Source organism: Helianthus annuus, chromosome 3, assembly GCF_002127325.2.
Source record: "Helianthus annuus cultivar XRQ/B chromosome 3, HanXRQr2.0-SUNRISE, whole genome shotgun sequence".
NCBI classification, from domain to species: domain Eukaryota; kingdom Viridiplantae; phylum Streptophyta; class Magnoliopsida; order Asterales; family Asteraceae; genus Helianthus; species Helianthus annuus.
In genome coordinates this window covers 82,644,018-82,658,494 of record NC_035435.2, presented here as the reverse complement: position 1 = coordinate 82,658,494, position 14,477 = coordinate 82,644,018, and the positions used below count along the sequence as shown (strand labels likewise).

Here is a 14,477-nt window from a genome sequence, read left to right as displayed (position 1 = left end):
TTCTCACGGTTCTCGCAATATTTAGCGTTCTCAAGATAACCCTCCCCTATGTTATGGACTAATACCATTGCAAGGTATGGGACTTGTCCCACATCGGTTGTATGGGCAACTGATATGGGGTTTATATACCAAATGGGCTCTCTCACCCACCAGACTAGTCTTTTGGGTTGTGTTCTCCTGTTTGGTATGTAACATTGGTATCAGAGCCAGAACTCGGAGTGGTGGCCCACGGAGTGGTGGCCTGGAGAGAGCCAGCCGTGACCAACGTGGCCGTGACCAACGGGGCTCGGAGTGGTGGCCCATGGAGTGGTGGCCTGGAAAGAGCCAGCCGTGACCAACATGGCCGTGACCAACGAGGACGTTGGCCCTTAAGGAGGGTCGATTGTTATGGACTAATACCATTGCAAGGTATGGGACTTGTCCCACATCGGTTGTATGGGCAACTGATATGGGGTTTATATACCAAATGGGCTCTCTCACCCACCAGACTAGTCTTTTGGGTTGTGTTCTCCTGTTTGGTATGTAACATTTGGCGACTCTGCTGGGGAGGGTGAGTTCATTTCAGAACTCTAAGTAACTACAGAACTTTCAGAACTTCTAATAAACAATCATTTTATATATAAGTTTTTGTATTTAGGATTTTTTTTATCATCTATTATATGTATTTCTTTGATTACATACATGTTAAAAATAGTTTACATATGTTTAATTGCCAAAATTATATATATGTGTTATAACTAATTACATATATGTAAAAAACCTAGTTTACATATGTGTAATTATAAAATTACATATAAAAATGATAAAATTACTCTTAACATGTATGTAATTGTAAAAATAGATATAATAAATGATAAAATTATCCTAAACATAAAAATATATAAATAAAAAGATTGTTTATTAGGAGTTCTGCGAGTTCTGTAAATATTTATGATTCTGAAATGATCCTGGCCCTATATATGTGTATATGTGTGTGTGTGGTTATTATTGAGGGTTTATGATTTATTATTAAGGTTAAGGATTCTTAGAAGGATTGTGGGACTTTGTCTTAAGAGCTTAGCTATGTAGGTTTGTTATGTGGCCTTAGCTTGTTATCATTGTTTTACGTGTCCACGATGTATGCTATTTGTCTCTATTATGTTTTCTTGATCTACGGTAGTTGGGTAGTTATGTATGTTTTATTTGTCTTTATGGTTGGATATGCTTTTAAGTTGGGGAGTCTCATTAGAAAGAAGCAGCATCTCTATCCTTTGGGTTAGTGGTAAGACTTCCCTACATCTCACCATCCCAAGACCCTACCAATAGCCTGACAATAGGTGAGATTATACTGGGTATGGTTGTTATTATCCTACCAAAATCAAGATATGTTATAGCTAGCTTTGCAAATCACAATAACCTTATTCATGTATGCCATGAAGTAAACTACCTTCGAGAACAAAGCAAATTTTGTTGGAATCGGCATAGTGAGGAAGAGTAAAGCCAAAAGGGTGCATAAGAAGTTTTCCAGCAGCACCGACTTTTAAGTCACTTAACAATGGTGTTTTTGAGTTTGACCAAGCATATAATCCACCACTATCACCCTCATATAGTGTTTTATCCGCCTTCTCCACAACCATTTTCTCCATCTTATTACCAAAGACAAATGTATAAAGAGAATGTTTGTGTTCCTGGATGATTCAGAAGGCTAATCAGGTTGGCTATTTATAGAACAATAGTGACTATTACTAATACCAAACTTCATCATGACGTTAAATTTTTCTACTTTGATTTCAATAAACTAGTTACGTATTCCTTTACTCTTAGAATTGTATATAAAACAAAAGGTTTCCCCTACGATTTAGCACGGAATCTTTATGTTACCTTATGATACAAATGAAGACATAGATATTTACACATAAGCGTATATAAATAAGAAAATCATGAATTGAAAAGGATGAACCATGAAAATACCAATCATTGACCACCACCCGCTATATCAATCTTTTTTTATATACATATAATAATTAAAATTTTAAAACAATCACCTAACAAAAAAATATTTACTAAAGATAAACGTAAACTACAAAAATAAAATCTCCATCGCCAGCGGGTGGCAGAAGGGTATAATTATATTTGGACGGATTTACATACAAAATAATACTAACAATTATAAAAAGTTAATTGACATATAAAATAGTAAAATACAAAAACAAATAGATATCTAGTCTTTATTGTCGTCGGGTAGTGGAGGTGTCCAACTATATTCCGCAAAAATTTCGATCACACGTGAACGTAATATACAAAGAAAGTAAATATTTAGTCTTCATAGTCGGTAGTTGTAGTGCATAATTATATTCTGCCGAAGTTATCTTTCAAACACATGTAAAGTCGTTTACAATACCAAAACTACTTTTTTTTAATGTTTTTTTTTGAACGTGTAACTTCATTAAAAAACGGCCGACCCTCAACAAAGGGCCGCCACCTAGGATTACGATATATACATCGGATTAACTAACCAATCCTTCCACTCTAAGTTTTTAAAATTAGGGCGATTTTTAAGCCAAAAAAACGACATAGATTTAACTAGAGCAACCACCTCTATAACTTTAGACGAAGATCCTTCAAATACCTTTTTGTTTCTTGTTTTCCATATGGCCCAATAAACGATCATCAAAATACCACGCAGGATCCGTTTGTACCACTTGGTTTGCTTCCCGTGACTTGGCAGCAGCATCGTCTCCTTTATATTACTGAAAACCGGTTGCGTAATTCTGCACCAACTCCATATCGCTTGCCAAACTCCAAACGCATAACAACAATCCACGAACAGGTGGCCTGCAGATTCCGGTTCAGCTTCACATAAGGGGCATGAAGTATCCTGAATTCCAATGTTTCTTTTAACTAAAGCCAAACGGGTCGGTATCCTTTCCATCTCAATTCTCCACATTAGAATGTTCACTTTACTAGGAACCCATGAAACCCAACGCATATCGTTATTAGACTGTAGATTACGGCCCAAGTGCAGAAGTCTTTTAACACTCGCCACAGAAAACACACCACCAGAATCCGCCTCCCACACCCACTTATCTTTGACTCCTGAAAAGCACACTTTGGACAACATTTCCTGCACATCTTGCAATTCGGAAATTGTTTCAACAGTAGTTGCTTCTATTCGCCAATCTTTATTCAAAATCAAACCTTTATCTGCATCCGGTTGTATTCTATCTCTGTGCGCACAACTCCGTCTAACTTCCTTCGAGTATAAGCCCGGCCATCTATCCATTAACGGGACACACCCGTACCATATATCCATTAACTTGTTTTTGAATATAACTCCATTTTTAATAAAATTATATCAAAACTTTGGAAAAAAGATAAAAATAACTATGTATTTAGAATTTTTAAGAAATTAGTTGAACACCGGAAAAGACTGATGATTGCTAAATGATAACAACTGTATCAGTACTTTACAAATAAAGATGAGATTTTTTTTTCATGCAAACTATTGATTCCCTGAATGATAAAGACCGAAGACAAACCACTAATTCAAAGAAATCATTGATGACTAAAACAACTAAAGACTAGAAGATACGAGGAACTATTGGTTGAAGCAAACAACAAATCATCTTATGAAGTAGTTGTTGTTCCACTTCGGTTGTTTATAATTATGTATCAGTGTTAGTGTCAGTAATTTTTGTAAATTGCCAGTGATAATCTTTCAGTTATTTGTTTGTTTGATGCTACTATTACTATTAGAGATTATAACATAATTCGTACATTATATGTATTAAACATAGGATTTATTATTTATGTGTGTGTATGTATAACAGTATATTCGAATGGGTATGTCGGTTGGTTGATGTCATTCTAAATGACGGTTATTCCCGCCAATTTCAACCACCCTTCATAACCGTTCTTCCTGATGTATATATTGCTATTGCCGGGAACTTTTCTCGGCACCAAGACAATTTCTTTAACTGTCGAATTGTCCATATTTCGATTACCATTCATTGATCAATCAAGATCAGACAATGAATCCCTGATATGATAATACTTCTGCTGTGAATCATTCCGGTGATCAAGAAAGTGGTATCAGAGCCAGTTTCTTCAACAGTGATGAACTTCGGCCAACTTCAACAATGATGCCGTGTAAACACTGCTCGGATAAGAAAAAGAAACGCAGATGGCTGCAAAAACGGTGCTACTACTGCAACAAATCTGGTCTCCAAATTGCAACATGTCAAGAGAAAGAAAAGGATGAAGGAGTTCAATTACTTCGTCTAGCGGTTGATACTGGAATGCAGACTCCAATCAACAAAACGATCAAAGACTGGAATACACGGTGACCGGAACAGATGGAGGATATTGGTCAGAGATGTGGTATGTTAGTAAAACCCTTAAACACCATTTTTCTGGAAACTTAGATATGTTTTAGAGAATAAAAAACATGTCTAGTGTTGAAACAATGACCGGAGAAAATCAATTTTTCTTCATAAGGGGTATTGGTGTTGTTGAAGTTATAACTGGTTCGGAAAAGGATCGTGTTCAAAGTGTGTTTTATACTCCGGACATAGACAGAAATATCTTAAGCCTTGATCAATTAATAACTCAAGGTTTTACGGTTAAATTTATGGGGGATAAGTGCAAGTTATTTCCAACATTTAGTGTTCCTTTGATCAACAAAAGAAATGATCAAACGGGAATGACAAGGGAGTAGGAAATCGGAAAATTAGAAAAACAGTTTATGATGAGTAAAGATTCAGAACATGAGAAGTATAAATCTAAATTTTTAAACGAGTATTTTGAAAATCTGAACATCTCAACGAACGAACCAGATTGGAATATCTTAATATTACAAGCGAAGTCCTTTAAGGATTTTCAAGATTGTAAGGCACTACTGGATATGCTTGATGATAAAGATTATGTTATTAAGTATAAATACCATCTCGAAACTACATTCAGTAGCATGATAGATTGGTTTCTCAAGGAGAAACTGGGAATTAATTCGAGGCCACTACCAGCATATGCATCAAATAACCGGAAGGTAAGTTTAATGGATCTGTATAAGGTCGTAAAGAGAGAAGGTGGTCGCCGGAGAATCACCGAGAACGGTATGTGGGCAATGATTGCCAGGGACATAGGATTTGAATATGATGATGGAGAATACATGCGGCTGATATACGCGATCTATTTGGATGTACTTGTTTACTATTACAAGTATAAGACAACTCAAGAAATGGAATTCGAAAAGGAGGAAGTGAAGATGACTATCGATCCGAGACAGAGCAAAAGTGAAGGTGATAAGGCAGCAGTGACTGAAGCAGATCAAAAGGAAATGGAAAGCCGCTCAAGGAGTGCGGATGCTGCGGGTAAAGACGCAGATCATTATGCTTTCTTCGCCGGCAATGACTGGCATGGAGTCAAGAAGCTGAACATTCGCAGGAGGTTTGATTTTAACCGAGCAAAAGCTGCTGTAGACGATGCCAACAACAGTGTTCTCAAAACCTCTCGTAAACACAATTATGTTTAGGGGAGAGTATTAGAGATTATAAACATAATTCGTACATTATATGTATTAAACATAGGATTTATTATTTATGTGTGTGTATGTATAACGGTATATTCGAATAGGTATGTCGGTTGGTTGATGTCATTCTAAATGACGGTTATTCCCGCCAATTTCAACCACCCTTCATAACCGTTCTTCCTGATGTACATATTGCTATTGCCGGGAACTTTTCTCGGCACCAAGACAATTTCCATAACTGTCGAATTGTCCATATTTCGATTACCATACATTGATCAATCAAGATCAGACAATGAATCCCTGATATGATAATACTTCCGCTGTGAATCACTCCGTTGATCATGGGCGTAGGATAATAGGGGCGGGAGGGGGCGGCCGACCCCCCGAACTTTTCGTTCAGTAGTGGAGAGTATGTAGTTTTTGTATAGAAATTTTCTGATATATACGTTTTTGATATCACACCCTGGTTTTGCGGAAGCGTGGGTTTATTTGGTGTGACTTCTTAATACCATAGCTTAATCACAACTAGCTATATGAAAGTAAAACCATGCAGATCATCCATTGATTAAAGTCTTAAAAACAGAATACCACAACATAGTTTAAAAATGTTGACACATGCAACGAAATAACAAAATAAAAACATCGTTTAGAAGACATAACCATAAACATAAAACAGACGCAGTTTAAGAACTGAGGCAAGAGCCACAACCCCTAAAGTTGGATGACCTCACTTCTCTTACGCAACGTGAAAACATAGCATACCTTGCCAGATCCTTTAATTCCCTGAAATACGTGTAAGTTGGAAAAATCAACAGAAATGTTGAGCGAGTTCATGTAAAGTGAGTATGTAAAACCTTTGTAAGTATAAAAAGAATCCTTGGTATGTAGCAAATAAGGAAAAAGAGATCACCAATGGTTTGCAAGGCCATTGATATGTGTGATGTGTAGTAGGAAGACTCAAACCTAGCAGATTTTTGCGTTGGGTACAAAGTCACCCCGAGGTCCGTTCTGATGGGGCTGGGCTCGCTACACCCAGATAGATCTACCGCTACTGTCCCTCGGTCCTATACTGAGGATTAATGGCTTTCAGTTCCCGCCTACCCACTCACATGATCTAAGTAGTAACCCTCCTTACGCTAATCATACCATGTGTAAAAGTACTCGTAATCATAGTAACACGTATTTCACCCCCGCAGTTTAGAAAACTGAAAACAGTTAAGAGAAAAAGGGGGACATGAACTCACCGAAGTGCGTCTCTAACTAAAATCTCCCAGTCAACCTGCTGTGCGACGACCTACACGTACTGACTTCTATTAGACGGACGGCCGTGCCTTAGCTTAACGTTTAATGTCTTTGGGAAATAGTTAGGCAACTATTTCGTAATTACACTTCGTAATTATTTGGTAAATATATTCCTTCCCAAGGATGGGGGCTTTAATACATGTGCGTTCGTATAACTTCGAAATATATTATTAAGTCTCACTTAATAAAATATATTTTATTTCATTTGTCTAAAATACTCCACTTCCAAAATATAAATATTTTCCCAAAAATACTATATTTTATTACATATCATTTTCCAAAATAATACTTTTATCAAAATACACACTTACGAGTATTTTTCTGAAACTACATAAGTTACATTTAAATTTCGGGTGGTAATAATAATAATACCGGTGTAACTTAAATATTTATTGTGAAGGCGTTAGTATTATTTTGGAGCCGTTATTATTCAGTGTATTCAAGTAATATTATTTTTTTACTCTAAAAATAATATTTACGTAGTTCACAAAATATTCATAAAAATCTCACAAGTGTAACTATGAAAAATATATACTAAATATATATTTAACAAGTCTTCTTTTATGAAAATCCCACCTCCGACACTTAGAAGTTTTGTAATAAAATTGTGGCGAAATATACATTTTGAAAACAAGTTAAAAATATAGTTATAGACACTTGTTACCAAAAATATTTCCAGGTGTTTATATTTCTGTAAAAATTTCGCCAGAGTTTCCTCTGTAACTGGAGGTGGCCACGCTTACAAGCGTATCATTTTCTTTTCAAAATCCAATTAACCATTTTCTCAATCATCAACAAACAATATTCCAACATCGAACTAGTCAAAAATATACATAAACCGCAAACACATGAACTTGTGGGTTATGTAAAAGTGTGTATTAACCTTCCATTATCTTTAGTAGATCTTCCTATCTTTATAAATGAAATCGGTTTCTTGAAAATCCTATTTTTAAAGAAAATGCATTTATACAACTTCTAGTCAAAAATCTCAAAAACATTCCTTTGTTAAATCCTTTTGTTACACAAGTGTCTACACACTTGTTTGTTCACAAAAACACCTTTGTCTTAAGAAAGATCCGGCTTCTAAACATGATTTCATTTTACACTTGGTTCTTCGAAAATACCACTTGTAGATCTTTAGATCTACTAGTTTAGAACTTCATTTTATAAGAAAAATCACTTTTACACAAGTTCATATTCATAAGTAGTAGAGTTCATCATCTAATCGCTTTCATGCTTTAACATACACTAGTTCATGTTCCATGAACATGACTTAGCCGGGTTAGATGACGATCCGAACTACTACTAGCATCAAACAACATAAAAGAATCATAACAAAACAAGATCCAAGAGTTTTACACTAATATTTACTCATTAACCACCATGTTCATCATTTTTAGTAGACTTTAAGTTTTGTTCTTGAGTGTTTATGATTTTTATCCGACAAATCTTTTATTAACCACTTTAGACAAGATCAAGAAGGTGATTAGAAGCACTTACAACTAGCTCAAGGCTAGGGAAGAAACTAGAGGAAAAATGGGTGGTTAATAGCGTTGTGGTGAGGTCCTTGGCAATCCGTAAGCACCGAGACTCCTTATATGTGATCCTTCACCTTTGGTTGTATGTAAAATGGTAAGATTGAAATTGGAAAGTGCTGAGGTGTTGGCTATGGTGTTCGGCCGAGGATATGTGCAAGAGGGAGAGAGAGTTCAAGTTTTGATTAAGTGTTTGTGAGAATGAGAAGATTAACCTTCATGCCTTCTTATAATTCGCCAACAACTATTACCATATGTATATAATGTCTTGATGATATTAGACATCCATGAATAAAATATTCAAAACTAGGTGGGGTGTGTCCCCCATGGGACGATTTCGGTTAGAATGGGGGGGGGGGGGTTTGGTTTGTTTTCAACTAGTTAGTTAATAGCTAGTTAAGATTAATTAGAAGGTTAAACCAATTTCTAGTGTGTTACAATTTATAACGGGTGTTAGGGTACTCGGGGACCCTAACTGGCTCAGAAAAAGAAAAACAGTGTTGATGACAATGTTTTTATGTTTCGGGTGAAATCCGGTTGTTCGGTTGGATACTGATCCGTTAAAGTGCTTAATAAGCATTTAAAGTGTCCTTAATGTTATTTTTAGTGACACAAAGGATTCCCGACACTTTGGAAAGTGTCTAGTATTATTTTCCCATGTTTTTGCACTTTACTAGTAATATTAAATGCTGAATTTTATATTAAAGTGCAGAATTTTGTGTTTAAAACATGTTTTAGGCACATCCGATCACTATAACTATCACCTAGTGACGCAGTTCTACAACCCTCATTTCCCTACACTCTCTAATAGTGTAGTAAACTATTCCTGGCTCATACATGCCTTATAGGCAGTGTTTGCCTAGTGCTGGCTATGTCAGCATATCTACTGGGGTATTCGTTCATTGTGCTAACTGCGCCTTTGTGCATCAGTAATAAATGAAGTGATAGTGATACAGTATGATGCATGAATATGTATGTATCAGGAATTCAAGAGGCAGTTTAACCACCATTGTAAGCAAGCACAGTAATTTAACATTAATTAAATATAAATAAATCGTACGGATACCTGGAATTTTTAGGGTTGTCACATTCTCCCCCGTTAAAGAAATTGCGTCCCCGAAATTTGTACTACCTTAACTCCTTATGGTTACGTCACACATGTATATATATAAATAACATCGAGGTAGATAATCATCAAACCGAATCAAACCTTACTCACATTTGGTGAGTCCAAGAATATATAACAACCCGTACCCTAGGGTTAAAAAGGTGGGTGCTCATAGCAGTTGATGTCAGAAGTACAAGACGTACTTGATGTATAGCCTAGTGTAATCCAGCTAGTAGGGGGGTCCACAAGAGAGGAGTTTCGACTAATAAGATCCTCAAACGATCGATCGCAGTATCCAAGCGAGTTTTGACGAAATATAGCACCCGCTATATGAATTCAAAAATCATCAACTCAAATGAAATAGTAAAATGATCTGTCAACTCCCGAGTAGACGAGTGGTAAGGTTCAGTGTTTTGAACATTTTGAATTGCGAGAATACGCCGAATGAATACAAACGAATCTGGTGTATTCTAGCCTTGATTTGTAGTTGCATCAGGAATGTTTAAATGACAAGTCAACAAAAGTTTATGTATTTTTGCGTGAAACGGTTGACCACGATTAGCACAAGCTACAAATTTGTAATGACACCACAAGGTATCGCAACGACATGATTCCATAATAGCGGTGACTGAACAAATTCACCGAGTTTGAGACCAGATAAAGGTGTACCGAAACAAGCCGGAAGATGAAACTAAGTACTGCAAGGCATTTGATTGATAACGAAAGGATCGTTAGGAGGTACTTTGTGCTTATGAAATGAATATATGTACCATTGCCTCAACACACAATTGTGTTAAGGTTGCTTCGATCGGGGATATCAAAATGGATTGTCATCAAATAAATAGGCATTTAAATCCGTGTATGAAATGAGTAACCCAATTAGCGCAAGCTTCAATTTTGTGAAAGTATCACTGCAAGGTATCGAAATCAATCAACGATTTAGTGGAGTCATAGACCAGACAAGTCTACTACGATTCGAAACAAAAGGATCTGTGCCAAAGTATTAGAATATGATGCTCTCAATACATCATATGGCGTCTCAAATCAAACAGGTGAACTGGATAAGTTCAAGCAGTTGAACTTGGTTTCAACGTAACCAAACAATAAACGTACATATCAACAAGGGAATCTTGGCATGATAGCGAGCATGTAACTTGAAAGAAAATGGTTTCAAGAAAGTGTGTTGACTTGATAACAAGAGAGTCAACAATGACAAGAATGTATGTCATTCGAATCACAGACCAGTATTTAGATTTGGCAACATAATTTCTGAACTTTAATAAAGCGTTTATTTGAAATGAAACCGCATGCGTAGCAAATGGTGCATGGGTTATATATAAGTTTTCATGTGATGAAGCGATGCGTGTCTACCAAAAGGGAGAAGTGACCAAGTATACGAAGCAAACGTGTGTTCGCTCTCAGCGAAGGAAAACAACGTGATGCAACTACCTTGAGGGGAGTAGAAATGCAAATATCTACTCGTTAGAAGTGTAAGTGAAGACTTCAACGGAATAAAATTTAAGTACTTTCGGTTTCGTCAACTGTAATGACAAGTTTGTCAAGTTAATGATGTTTGATTGAGTTGACAGATATGGTTCCTAAGTAAAACCCTTACGGGTTTGGTCCTAAGTTCCCATAGGTCCTAGATGTAAGTCTTCTAGTTTCTCCGGATTCCGTATCCCATGTGGATCTGGTTTATATATTGTGTAGGAAGCACCATTTTGTTTATGTCTAAGCACAAGTCATTGTCCCACAATTTCATCCTGGTATACTTTCTTCCTGCTTTCACTGCTAGTGATGCTCGATCGTTGACCAGTCGGGTAATAGTGGTTGTGTCCTCACAGTCAGTTATGTAAGAGGTTCGTTAATCCTTAGCAAGAGTCACTGACTCTGATGGGTTAGCTCGTTCGGCTCCTGGTAGTTGATTTTTACTTGAAAATCATCATCCTTCTTTTTGATGAGCAGAAATGGGGTTACCCAACAGGGGATTTTGGTCTGTTATCTTCCTTCTCTATCAACTTCTGAAACTTCACTGTCAATCCTTGCATCCCCGAAGGTGTAAGTCGTTGAGGGGTATTGACTGCAGGTGCGACGCCTGGAATTAATCTCATGCGAAACTGGATTAGCCGTGGAGGGGAAAATTCTGGCAAATCCTCGGGGAAGACCTTAGGATATTTCCTTGTCATAGGAATATCTTCGTGCTTTAGTTCTTCAGCTCCTCCTGTCCCCGACATGGGCCAAGAAACAACATATTCTTCACGCAACATCCTTCGTGCCTTCAAGCAATTTGCAGTTTATAGAGGTGTATCCTGCTTCATGAGTCACGATTGCTTCGCCGTTCGACATCGGGGTGCGGATAACGATCTCCGCTTGGTTGCTCGACCGTGGGTCCATCCTAGTTACTACGTCGAGGTCGTTTATTAACCAGTCTTATCAAGAGTGGTTCGTCCAACTTACCCTCTACTAAACTAAGTATATCCCTAAATTCATGAGATGCGAGGCTATGGTCCGCACTGGTATCAAATAACATGGATGCAAAAATTTTGGGTTGATAAAGAACGTACCAGTGACCATTTCCGGATCCTGGCATGCTTCACTAGTTCCGGTGTTGGATGCTCCTTCATGGTCTTGGTTAATCTCCCTTGGGCAATCTTTCCCAAGTTGCCCCATACCACCGCAATTATAATATCCCTTACCTTCCTTTCCATTTTTCGTCTTCTGCCAACACGTTTCCCTGTTGTGTCCCACTTTGCCACAGTTGTCACACTTCCTATTACAGCATTGCCCAGTATGATGGCGCTGGCATTCTTTGCACTTAGGTAGTTTACCCATGTACATCTTTCCCTTTTTGGCCTTATTCTTGTTATTTGCCCGATCACCTCCTTGAAATTCACTGAGCTTTCTTTTGTTCTTCCCAGATGTCTCCACTGGAGTTTCCTTCTTCTCGTCCGGGATTGAAAGTTTTACCAATCTAAGTGCTTCCTTAGTGAGCTCCAGGCTTATCACATGAGCAATCATGGGTGTTGGTGGCCTTGATACCATCATCAGGCTCAAGGCTTGAGTTGTCAGTTCCCAAATGGATTGCTCCATTCTCTTCAATTCGGGTTCCACCAGGTATGGAACGACTCGCGACAAATCTAAAGCCTTCGCACGTGCTCCACCACATCTGGATCTTCCTTCTGTAGTTTCCAGAATTCTAATTCCAGCCTTTGGATATCTATCTGAGAACAACACTCCTTACGCATTATTTCCTTCAGCTCGCTCCATGACATTGCATATGCTACAGCCTCGCCCAATTCTCGAACCTTAAGGTCCCACCATAACAGGGCCCCATCTTGCAGCACTCCGGAAACGTCTGGGACTTGTTGCTCCGGCGTACAACCACTCGTTCGCACAACGGCGTCCACATTCTCAGGCCATTTTACAAAAGCTATGGTACCTCCTGTGCCACCAAAGTTCAGGGGTTTGCATTCTAGAAAATGCTGGTAGGTACAACCTGTATTCAAGAATTCATCATCACAATAGGTATTAGCAAGGCACTTTGGGGATTTTCCAAACGTGTCGTAATGTGTCTTGGATGACTTAAACATTACCGTTAGGTAGGTTTCTCCTTGAGGGACCTTCGCTGTGTTTGTAGCGAAGAACCTCGTGCCGAGCTCTGACTCGTGAGGCGTGCGCTAACCATTCTGCCTCGGTCAGTCGAGTGATCTCTTGATGCGACATCTTCTAGGAAGAAGTTCAGGTTAGTTAGGTCTCTTCTATTCAGGGAATGTAAATAGTTGTTTGGAATCACATGCATTTGTACGTATTTAAATCATCATATTACACATCACGCAATTCTACAAGCAAGTAATTGGAATCATGTTTACCGAAAGTATAACAAACAAACACGTGTTTCTCAGTCATAGCACAGTCCCGTTATATTGGTAACACGTCTTTTGATTAGGTTTTCATTAAACGGGTAAGCACATTGCATCAAAATCATAACATCCGTACGTAATTTGGGGGTTTCGTTTAATGAGAGTATAGCAAGTAAGAACGTAGTATTAAAAATTTTAGTACACACATAAGCGTCCCTGGTCGTACTTAACAAGGACATAGCGATTGAGCTTTCGTCGGGTATTGGCCACAAAGTATTGTCACATGTTTATTGATAATTGGCTCCCATCGTTTTCCGGCCACAATTTCTTTGCCTTACAAAATGTATCACATTATCAGGGTCACCGGGTCACCCTGCCCATGCCCAACAAGTATATCAGCATATCTAAATTACGTAGTCAGACGTGGTCCTCAAAGATCTTCACCGTCTCGGCTCATCATTAGTGTCTTTACCCGAAGGTAATGCAATCCGCATAGTCCAAAAATCAACCTTACTGGTGACTGAGGTGGAGGAGGAAAGAAAAGTAAATTGTTACCCTGAGTGGAAATCTCCTCGAGCTTGTGTATGCGTCGAAACGATTGGCCGATCTGCCGCTTGGCAGTAAAGGAATGAGCATCAAAATCCCGTGTATGGTGTAATGGCAACGGTCGAGAGCACAAACGAAAACTTGATGTATGTGGCGGATCGAAGTATGCTGGCAATAGACAGGGTGGAGGATGGGGTGTCTTGTATAGACTTTTCAGACAATATGCTGTCTTGTGATGTGGGCGCCTAAATCATGGTTTTGGTTATGTAATGTTTTGCAATTGAAGTTGACCATTGTGGTGTCAGCTCAAGCTTCAACATTCCACGACTCATATCCTCAAACTGCAGTTGATGTTACAGGAGCAACTCATTTCGTGTGTGGCCTCCATAATGTGAGGGATGATAAGGGTCTAAAGTTAGCATAGTGTGTTTATAGGAACCATCAAATTGGCTTATCGAGCGTTGTAGAGGTGAATGTAGCAAGCGGTGCAGCCCATAGAAAATGCTGTTATAACAAAAGGATCGTTATGCGGGTGCCGTCCTAGAGCATCTCTTCGGGGTGCGGGCATGTCTTGAAAGAAAGTGATAGGCATGATGGCGCAATGGGCGTCGGTCTTCTCA

The 14,477-nt window shown here is 38.2% G+C and overlaps 2 protein-coding genes across 3 annotated transcripts in view; both read right to left on the bottom strand.

Annotated features, from left to right (window-relative positions):
* LOC110927918 (glycinin G3) overlaps positions 1-1,656 on the bottom strand; it is an 8,323-nt gene extending 6,667 nt beyond the window's left edge. For both annotated transcript variants that reach the window (XR_004889017.1, XM_022171242.2), the window contains exon 1: positions 1,427-1,656. The gene's annotated coding sequence lies outside the window, so the exon portion shown is untranslated. The remainder of the gene's footprint in view (positions 1-1,426) is intronic.
* Positions 1,657-2,467: 811 nt separating this feature from the next.
* Positions 2,468-3,292, bottom strand: LOC110931904. The gene has a single exon (XM_022175275.1). It carries the CDS (start codon positions 3,290-3,292, stop codon positions 2,468-2,470), a length of 825 nt encoding a protein of 274 aa, XP_022030967.1.
* Positions 3,293-14,477: the final 11,185 nt, after the last annotated feature.

Excerpts from the sequence above, each read along its gene's own strand:
- LOC110931904 (XM_022175275.1), bottom strand. The coding sequence starts at position 3,292 with ATGGATATATGGTACGGGTGTGTCCCGTTAATGGATAGATGGCCGGGC.